Source organism: Ranitomeya imitator, chromosome 3 (assembly GCF_032444005.1).
Source record: "Ranitomeya imitator isolate aRanImi1 chromosome 3, aRanImi1.pri, whole genome shotgun sequence".
Taxonomy (NCBI): domain Eukaryota; kingdom Metazoa; phylum Chordata; class Amphibia; order Anura; family Dendrobatidae; genus Ranitomeya; species Ranitomeya imitator.
Genome location: NC_091284.1, coordinates 112,766,826 through 112,777,378, shown reverse-complemented (window position 1 = coordinate 112,777,378; position 10,553 = coordinate 112,766,826). Strand labels below are relative to the sequence as shown.

Here is a 10,553-nt window from a genome sequence, read left to right as displayed (position 1 = left end):
TAGGGTTGTTTTGGGGTAAGGGTTGTGATTATGGTTAGGGTTAGTGATTAGGATTATGGATCAGGTTGGGATTAGGGTTAGGGGTGTGTTGGGGTTAGGGTTGGAGCTAGAATTGGGGGGTTTCCACTGTTTAGGTACATCAGGGGGTCTCCAAACACGACAGCCAATTTTGCACTCAAAAAGTCAAATGGTGCTCCCTCCCTTCTGAGCTCTGCCGTGCACCCAAACAGTGGGTTACCCCCACATATGGGGCATCAGCGTACTCGGGATAAATTGGACAACAACTTCTGGGGTCCAATTTCTCTTGTTACCCTTGTGAAAATAAAAACTTGGGGGCTACAATATCTTTTTTGTGAAAAAAAAAATATTTTTTATTTTCACGACTCTGCATTCTAAACTTCTGTGAAGCACTTGGGCATTCAAAGTTCTCACCACACATCTAGATAAGTTCCTTGGGGGGTCTAGTTTCCAAAATGGGGTCACTTGTGTGGGGTTACTACAGTTTAGGTACATCAGGGGCTCTGCAATCGCAACATAATGCCCACAGACCATTCTATCAAAGTCTGCATTCCAAAAAGGCGCTCCTTCCCTTCCGAGCTCTGCCGTGCGCCCAAACAGTGGTTTACCCCCACATATGGGGTACCATCATACTCAGGACAAATTGGACAACAATTTTTGGTGTCCAGTTTCTCTTGTTACCCTTGTGAAAATAAAAACTTGGGGGCTAAAAAATCTTTTTTGTGGAAAAAAAAATTTATTTTTTATTTTCACGGCTCTACATTATAAACTTCTGTGAAGCACATGGGGGTTCAAAGTGCTCATCACACATCTAGATATGTTCCTTAAGGGGTCTAGTTTCCAAAATGGGGTCACTTGTGGGGGGTTTCCACTGTTTAGGCACATCAGGGGCTCTGCAAACGCGACATGGTGTCCAATCTCAATTCCAGCCAATTCTACATTGAAAAAGTAAAACGGCACTCCTTCACTTCCATGCTCTGCGGTGCGCCCTAACAGTGGTTTACCCTTACATATGGGGTATCGACGTATTCAGGAGAAATCGCACAACAACTTTTGTGGTCTAATTTCTCCTGTTACCCTTGTGAAAATAAGAATTTGTGGGCGAAAAGATCATTTTTGTGTAAACAAAAGTGATTTTTTTATTTTCACGGTTCTACGTTATAAACTTCTGTGAAGCACTTGGGGGTTCAAAGTGCTCACCACACATCTAGATAAGTTCCTTAAGGGGTCTAGTTTCCAAAATGGTGTCACTTGTGGGGGGTTTCCACTGTTTAGGTACATCAGGGGCTCTCTAAACGTGACATGGCGTCCAATCTCAATTCCAGCCAATTCTGCATTGAAAAAGTCAAACGGCACTCCTTCACTTCTAAGTTCTGCGGTGCGCCCTAACAGTGGTTTACCCCCACATATGGGGTATCGGCGTATTCAGGAGAAATTGCATAACAAAATTTATGGTTACATTTCTGTTTTTACACTTGTGAAAATAAAAAAAATGGTTCTGAATTAAGATGTTTGCAAAAAAAAGTTAAATGTTCATTTTTTCCTTCCACATTGTTTCAGTTCCTGTGAAGCACGTAAAGGGTTAATAAACTTCTTGAATGTGGTTTTGAGCACCTTAAGGGGGTGTAGTTTTTAGAATGGTGTCACACTTCATTATTTTCTATCATATAGACCCCTCAAAATGACTTCAAATGTGATGTGGTCCCTAAAAAAAATGGTGTTGTAAAAATGAGAAATTGCTGGTCAACTTTTAACCCTTATAACTCCCTAACAAAAAAAAATTTTGTTTCCAAAATTGTGCATATGTAAAGTAGACATGTGGGAAATGTTATTTATTAACTACTTTTCGTGACATATCTCTGATTTAAGGGCATAAAAATACAAAGTTTGAAAATTGCAAAATTTTAAAAATTTTCGCCATATTTCCGTTTTTTTCATAAATAATCGCAAGTAATATTGAAGAAATGTTACCACTAACATGAAGTACAATATGTCACAAAAAAACAGTCTCAGAATCAGCGGGATCCGTTGAAGCGTTCCAGAGTTATAACCTCATAAAGTGACAGTGGTCAGAATTGCAAAAATTGGCCTGGTCATTAAGTACCAAATTGGCTCTGTCACTAAGGGGTTAAGATAGACGTACACGTTGTTTTTTCCTCCCATTGCCATGTGATCTGACGAGCTGTGCTGTGATTGGCCGGTAGTGGCAGTAGGCGGAGCTCGCAGTGTGGTGTGCGCGGTGACAGCTGTGCCCGCCGTCTGCTCGGCGCTGCTCCCCGGACACCATGGCCTCCGTCACCCGCCTGCTGGAGCTGCTGTTCTTCCTCTACTTCTTCTCCCACATCCCCATCACCCTGTTGGTGGACCTGCAGCCCGTCCTGCCCGCCGGCTGGTACCCGCAGCAGGTGAGTGTCCGGGCGGTGTGGACTGTGCGGCTCATTCCCCAGTGCTGGTTACCAGGGGCCCACACACTACAATGGGGGATTCAGCAACACCGCTGTGAGAGGAAAGGGGAAACCCGACTGATTGCCGGGAGCAACTGCTCCATTATGGCGGCACTTGGTGCATAATATCTCCGGGTTACCAGTGATGCTGCTGGCGGACGCCGCCATTGTTCTTGTGTGTGGTGAACGGAGTCACATTACACTGCAGCAATGGTGCGTGGGGCAGTGATTGGAGAACGCACCCACAGTGAAGGGTTAACAGTGCAGCAGCAGCTCCTCGCCTATAATGAAGGGTTAATGGCACAGCAGCAGCCAGTGAAGAGTTAATGGAGGAGCAGCAGCGGCTCCTCACCTATATTGAAGGGTTAACAGCACAGCAGCGGCTCCTCACGTATAATGAAGGGTTAACAGCGCAGCAGCGGCTCCTCACCTATAATGAAGGGTTAACAGCGCAGCAGCGGCTCCTCACCTATAATGAAGGGTTAACAGCGCAGCAGCGGCTCCTCACCTTTAATGAAGGGTTAACAGCGCAGCAGCGGCTCCTCACCTATAATGAAGGGTTAACAGCACAGCAGCGGCTCCTCACCTATAATGAAGGGTTAACAGCGCAGCAGCTCTTCACCTATAATGAAGGGTTAACAGCACAGCAGCGGCTCCTCACCTATAATGAAGGGTTAACAGCGCAGCAGCTCTTCACCTATAATGAAGGGTTAACAGCACAGCAGCGGCTCCTCACCTATAATGAAGGGTTAACAGCGCAGCAGCTCTTCACCTATAATGAAGGGTTAACAGCGCAGCAGCGGCTCCTCTCCTATAATGAAGGGTTAACAGCGCAGCAGCTCTTCACCTATAATGAAGGGTTAACAGCGCAGCAGCTCTTCACCTATAATGAAGGGTTAACAGCGCAGCAGCTCTTCACCTATAATGAAGGGTTAACAGCGCAGCAGCTCTTCACCTATAATGAAGGGTTAACAGCGCAGCAGCTCTTCACCTATAATGAAGGGTTAACAGCGCAGCAGCTCTTCACCTATAATGAAGGGTTAACAGCGCAGCAGCTCTTCACCTATAATGAAGGGTTAACAGCGCAGCAGCTCTTCACCTATAATGAAGGGTTAACAGCGCAGCAGCTCTTCACCTATAATGAAGGGTTAACAGCGCAGCAGCGGCTCCTCTCCTATAATGAAGGGTTAACAGCGCAGCAGCAGCTCTTCACCTATAATGAAGGGTTAACAGCGCAGCAGCAGCTCTTCACCTATAATGAAGGGTTAACAGCGCAGCAGCTCTTCACCTATAATGAAGGGTTAACAGCGCAGCAGCTCTTCACCTATAATGAAGGGTTAACAGCGCAGCAGCTCTTCACCTATAATGAAGGGTTAACAGCGCAGCAGCTCTTCACCTATAATGAAGGGTTAACAGCGCAGCAGCTCTTCACCTATAATGAAGGGTTAACAGCGCAGCAGCTCTTCACCTATAATGAAGGGTTAACAGCGCAGCAGCTCTTCACCTATAATGAAGGGTTAACAGCGCAGCAGCTCTTCACCTATAATGAAGGGTTAACAGCGCAGCAGCTCTTCACCTATAATGAAGGGTTAACAGCACAGCAGCGGCTCCTCACCTATAATGAAGGGTTAACAGCGCAGCAGCTCTTCACCTATAATGAAGGGTTAACAGCGCAGCAGCGGCTCCTCTCCTATAATGAAGGGTTAACAGCGCAGCAGCTCTTCACCTATAATGAAGGGTTAACAGCGCAGCAGCGGCTCCTCTCCTATAATGAAGGGTTAACAGCGCAGCAGCGGCTCCTCTCCTATAATGAAGGGTTAACAGCGCAGCAGCTCTTCACCTATAATGAAGGGTTAACAGCGCAGCAGCCGCTCCTCTCCTATAATGAAGGGTTAACAGCGCAGCAGCGGCTCCTCACTTACTTGGGGGGATTCACGAGGGTCCCGTTTGCTGTAGACAGTCCTGGACGCGGTTTCCTGTTGTCTGATGAAGAAAAAGGTTCTAAAACGTTTCTGCAGCCAATCTGCTGTGTGTGAGTCTAACCCTAGTGCCCCATAGCGCGTCATGGCTGCACTCTTTGGTGGGCGCTACGTCACATGACTGGGTCAGAGCACGTGGAGGTCTGCAGGTCTGACCCCAGTTCTTCACAATTGCCCCATATTCTGAGCCGGACGCCCCCGGTACTCGCTGGGCCGTTCTGCAGTGTTCCATGGGCAGCGTATGATCAGAGGAGCTTGCCCGTGTATGGAGCGTGTCCTGTACGTGTCTAAAGGTACCGTCACACTCAGTGACGCTGCAGCGATATAGACAACGAGCCGATCGCTGCAGCGTCACTGTTTAGGTCGCTGTAGAGACGTCAAACACAGCAACTCCAGAACGATGCAGGAGCGATCCAGTGATGTAACGGCGACTCACTTATCGTTCTCGCTGGTTGTTAGCTCCATGTAAAACGTTGCTGGCATCGTTGCTTTTGATGTCAAACATGACGATACACGCCGACCTGACGACGAAATAAAGTTCTGGACTTCTAGCTCCGACCAGCGATGGCACAGCGGGATCCAGATTGCTGCTGCGTGTCAAGCACAATGAGATCGCTATCCAGGATGCTGCAACGTCACGGATCGTTGTCGTTCTCGTTGTAAAGTTGCTGAGTGTGAAGGTACCTTTAGAAGAAGCCAGGTGCGATCTCTGCCGGCCGCTCACTGCCTGGAACACTTAAAGGGAACATCCAGCCTTTAGAATTTGGTCATTCAGTGTTCTATAGTTGGGGTCCGGCTATCGTTACCACCGCTGATCAGCTTTCGGAAAAGGCTGCGGCGCCCGGTTACAGCAACGTGCCGGTTGGCTGGTACTTTTCTCAGAGGTGACACATTGTTTTCTTATTCACTTTAATGGAACAGCGCTGCAATATCTAGTTTATCTAGCACAGGTGGTTAAAAAAAAAAATCATGGAACATTCAAGGACGAGCGAGCCTGCAACCTGTAGACTGAGCACCACCGCCTCATCAGCTTGTGGGGGTGGCACCAATACTCGGACCCTCACCAATCTACCGTAATTATAAAAAGCTCCGGCATGTGAGAGTCTTTCATCAGTGGGGTCCGGGTGCTGAGACCTTCATTGATATGAACCTGTGGCCTCCTATCCTTTTGAAGGGACATTGCAATTATCCAGGTGATTTGTCACCTTAATTTCAGCAATCAATGAGGGTCTCAGCAGCCCGGACCCTCACTGGTCAAAGCTTATGACATTTCATAATGCTCAGAAACTACAGGCAAGATTTGTTCATATTAAAAATGTTTGTGCCACTTTGTTTTTCAGCTGCTTGATGTGATGAAATGGTATGCTGTCACCTTTAAAGACCACCTGATGATGAACCCCCCACCATGGTTTAAGAGCTTTGTATATTGTGAAGCCATCTTGCAGCTTCCATTCTTCTTTGTGGCTGCATATGCTTTCTTGAAAGGTGGGTATGATCCAGTCACTTAATGTCCTGAAGTTATCCTAAGACGATGCTCACCCATGGTGGGAACGATTCCTATTCTGTGCCTTGATGAGGCCAAAATTTAGAGCAATGCAGGTGAAGGTACGTGTGCTGTGGAAATAATCTGTGCAGAATAATGACTGTACCGCAGATGTAATCTGGAGCATTCCTAGTATTCATGCAGATTCTTTGCAGAGAAGTCACATTTTCACTAGAGTAATACCCATACAATAAGCTGCAGATCTCGGCTTTTCATGTGAATATACCCCTACAAATCTAAAACGCGTTGTTCGGGATTAGAGAACTCATGGCTACTTTCTTCCAGAAACCACACTACGGGTGTCTGCAGATCAGCTTCATAAAAGACCATGTTTGGGGGTTTATTCTTAGTCATGTACCACCCTTTAAGGGGTTTCTCAGGATTAAACTGTGGATTTAGAATGATTTACATGGAAACTTGTCAGTCAGTTCGCGCTGCCCAGACCCACGATCAGGATGAATCTGAGTCTGGCTGCTCGATTGTGGGATATTTTTCTCTGAGATTCCCCAACATTCCAGAGCCGATGTATCGGTTGACGTGCCGGCCGGTGGTTATGGCTAGATCAGTATGAGACAAGTCACACGTTCCCTTTAAACCACAGAGTTGCAGCAAATTAATTAGGGCAAGGTCTGTAATCTGTGGCCTTCGGACAGGAGCCCTGCGAACTGTCTCTTGCCATAGAGTGCCCCGAGCTTTTTTTAAAAAATTTTATTGGCCTGCCTGGCGTGATATTATCGTGTGGCCTGATGCATGTGTCATTAGGCCGGCTAATCAGAATAAGAGCTATGGATGTCAGAAGTTAGGAGGAGGTTCTCTGTTCCCATCGGACGGCACAGAACACCGACTTGGCTGCTGGACTGGGTCCTACGAATTGATTTGAAGCAACTACCTGCAATCCAATCCTATGGTAGTCGTCCTCCCAGTCTAATTTTACAAGTGGTCAGTCACAGGCAATCACTGGCCACAGGAGCCAGGTGCTTAATCACTGGCATCACCGCTAGGCAATGAGAGCCGCGATGCCAGTACTGCTACATGTGACTGCTGAGGCCACTGATTACAAGCGATTAGTATGTGACCGGTGCAGGCGCACACAGACTCGGAAGATTGCCCAAGCATTAGTGTTGGATCGTTAGAGGAAAATGGGTGAATATTGTTTATATATTCTTGTTTTATACCATCTTTATATAAAACATTAAATGAGTTGGCTAGCCCCCGTAATTTCTCAGTGTTTAGTCCATGCCTTGCTTTCCTTTGGTTTGTTCTGGGAATGCTCTTTCTTCTCTGCTCCTTGGACGTTGGGCCGTCAGTAATCACGTTCGGCCTTTGAACTGATAACCATGAGTATTACAAGCTTTTATCAGTGAAGAGTCAGACTAATTCTATTTCTCCTGCTTCCATATTCAGGGGGATGTCGCTGGATCCGAATTCCTGCCATTGTCTACTCATCCCATGTAGCCACTACAGTTTTTCCCATTCTTGCACAGCTTCTTTATGGTGACTTCCCAAAAACAAGCCAAGTAGATTCTCCAAGCCAGCAGGAGCGTCTAACCCTGGTATCCATTTACTCCCCATACCTGGTGATCCCGCTGCTCATCCTGCTCACCATGTTGTTCAGTCCTCGATATTCTAAAGAAGAAAAGCGGAAGAGAAAGTAAAGACAATGGAAGACTGGAAGATAAAGCATCTTAATACAACCTAATGTTGGAGAATTATGGACGGTGATGCTCCTAAATGAAATCACTTTTACTGTTTTTAATTTTTCTTTTTAGTTGGACTAACATCTGGTGTTCACCTATGTAAAATAAGAAAAATGTCACAAATGGTCCTACTTTACACGTGAATGTCCATAGATACAATTCTCCATTAGGCCAAAGCATGAAAATCGTTTTCCAATCAAGGTTGTTAATGACATTTTCTCTGTTTTGTTTTGATGCTGTCCTAGTCTTGGCCATCTAAAATCATGGCTGTTGGCCGTATGTTAGTATGCGATAGGAGAGAAGTGCGATCGAGTGTAACAATATGAATAATGGAAAATTGTCTTTTGATTGCCATTTTTAAGTTTTGTCTGTCTGTGCCAAAGTCTTATTGCAATATGATAACGGGTGAAGGACAAAGATAACGGATAAAGTTATCTCTGATAATGATTGTTCAGTTAAGGTACCTTCACACATAACGATATCGTTGCTTTTGGTGACGTTGCAATGATATCGTTAAGGAAATCGCTATGTGTGACAGCGACCAACGATCAGGCCCCTGCTGTGCCATCGTTGGTCGCTGAACAAAGTCCAGAACTTTATTTCGTCGCTGGATCTCCCGTGGACATCGCTGGATCGGCGTGTGTGACACCGATCCAGCGATGTCTTCACTGGTAACCAGGGTAAACATCGGGTAACTAAGCGCAGGGCCGCGCTTAGTAACCCGATGTTTACCCTGGTTACCATCCTAAAAGTTAAAAAAACAAACACTACATACTTGCCTACCGCTGTCTGTCCCCGGCGCTGTGCTCTGCACTCCTCCTGTGTACTGGCTGTGAGCGTCGGTCAGCCGGAAAGCAGAGCGGTGACGTCACCGCTCTGCTTTCCGGCCGCTGTGCTCACAGCCAGTACAGGAGGAGTGCAGAGAAGCAGAGCGCCGGGGACAGACAGCGTTAGGTAAGTATGTACTGTTTGTTTTTTTTACTTTTAGGATGGTAACCAGGGTAAACATCGGGTTACTAAGCGCGGCCCTGCGCTTAGTAACCCGATGTTTACCCTGGTTACCGGCATCGTTGGTCGCTGGAGAGCGGTCTGTGTGACAGCTCTCCAGCAACCAAACAGCGACGCTGCAGCGATCCGGATCGTTGTCTGTATCGCTGCAGCGTCGCTTAATGTGAAGGGGCCTTTACATGACCATGTTCTTATCTATTGGGTCTTGTTTACACAATGCTAATGTGAGTCCATAAAAAAGGGAAAAGATTGCAATGGATGAAGCAAGAGAAACTGAGATTTCCATTTTTATGGCCTCTTCCCATCTGCATGCTCTCTGTAATGTTCTGAAACCTCTGTAGACACTGGTGCAAAATTTTAGGAAACAAGACGTGCAGTTGCTGTATCTGAAAATGTTTGCTGTAAGAAAAAGCTGGGAGACTTCTGATTGGCTGAAAGGACTGGACCACTAAAGCCCCCCATACACATTTGATGGCCACTGGCAGCAGCGGGTTATCTTTGAGGCTACTTTCACAAAGCGTTTGCTCCTCATTTAGTGGCTGCGTCAGGACTTACAGCTGAACCCCCCAACCCCCCACTTCTAAAAAAAAAAAAAAACGATGTGGGTGTATGCGCTAATGGTGCCATTGACTTTACTGATTCAGACAGTCAGTGTGCTCTTTCGTACATCCATTTTTGGCCGAATACACCTAGTTGTCTACAGCAAGGATACTAGATCTTCCTGCCCACCTAGGTGTGTATGGCTGAAAATTATGCACTCCGTCAGCATCATTAAAGTCAATGGCCCCATTAGCACATACGCCCAAATCCTGTTTTGCAGGTTTCGGACATAAGCTATGTGGACAAGCACATGGTGCTGTATGGGGAGCCAGTCATGTCCACAATTTGCAGGGATGACCGGTCTGCAGAATTCAGTGCCCATGTGAATTTGGGCTTAATATGATGAGCTACAGACCCTTAATTTGTGCTTTTCATTCCAGACATTGGCGGACCACATGTTTAGGGGAGATCTGTAGAACACCAGCAAGTGACAATTTCCTATATTACAAAATTTTTCAAAAAGACTGAAAATTGTATGTGATTACCGTACTTTGTTTTGCTCTACTATGTACCGTATGTTTTGGACTCCAGGTTAGTAAACTTTTTAATTTTTTTTATATATATATTTACAAATATTGGGGGGAAAAAAATCACTTAATCTTTCATACAGTTTACTAAATAAAAAATGTATTTTTCAAATATTTTATCATGTAGTTCTCGAAAGTTTCGGTCCCTTGTATTTGGTCAGCAGGATTCATATCTGTTTCAGTAGATCATCAAGACCAGACAGTAAATATTATTTGGGCGCCTGGAGCCAAGAGGGCCACGGTTTGTAAAGGTGGGTTTATACCACCTGACTTGCATCAGTAAATGACTGCTGAGCAGCTGCTTGTTTGCTTACCGTCAGTTGTTTAATGGCTTGTGTAAACAGGCTGAGCGTAATCAGCGCACAAGAATCACTAATACATTATGTGCAGATAGGCTGCCATTCTTCTCTACAGTGCTGCTGAGAATAGCGATATGCTGCCTCATTATTACAGAGGACAATGTGCTGCTGAGAATGGCGATATGCTGCCTCCTTATTACAGAGGACAATGTGCTGCTGAGAATAGCGATACTCTCCCTCCTTATTACAGAGGACAATGTGCTGCTGAGAATAGCGATACGCCGCATCCTTATCAGAGGACAATGTGCTGCTGAGAATAGCGATACTCTCCCTCCTTATTACAGAGGACAATGTGCTGCTGAGAATAGCGATACTCTCCCTCCTTATTACAGAGGACAATGTGCTGCTGAGAATAGCGATACGCCGCATCCTTATCAG

General features: G+C 45.9%; 1 protein-coding gene across 1 annotated transcript; it reads left to right on the top strand.

Moving 5' to 3' along the window:
• The first annotated feature begins 2,235 nt into the window (after positions 1 to 2,235).
• TMEM97 (transmembrane protein 97) lies at positions 2,236 to 9,930 on the top strand. Its single transcript, XM_069761291.1, has 3 exons — positions 2,236 to 2,423; positions 5,782 to 5,926; positions 7,389 to 9,930. Exons 1-3 carry the CDS (start codon positions 2,304 to 2,306, stop codon positions 7,637 to 7,639), a joined length of 516 nt encoding a protein of 171 aa, XP_069617392.1. The 5' UTR covers positions 2,236 to 2,303; the 3' UTR covers positions 7,640 to 9,930.
• The last annotated feature ends 623 nt before the right edge of the window (positions 9,931 to 10,553 follow it).

Excerpts from the sequence above, each read along its gene's own strand:
- TMEM97 (XM_069761291.1), top strand. The coding sequence starts at position 2,304 with ATGGCCTCCGTCACCCGCCTGCTGGAGCTGCTGTTCTTCCTCTACTTC. Across the intron at positions 2,424-5,781 it reads CCGGCTGGTACCCGCAGCAG|CTGCTTGATGTGATGAAATG; the intron begins GTGAGTGTCCGG and ends TTTGTTTTTCAG. Across the intron at positions 5,927-7,388 it reads TGCATATGCTTTCTTGAAAG|GGGGATGTCGCTGGATCCGA; the intron begins GTGGGTATGATC and ends TTCCATATTCAG.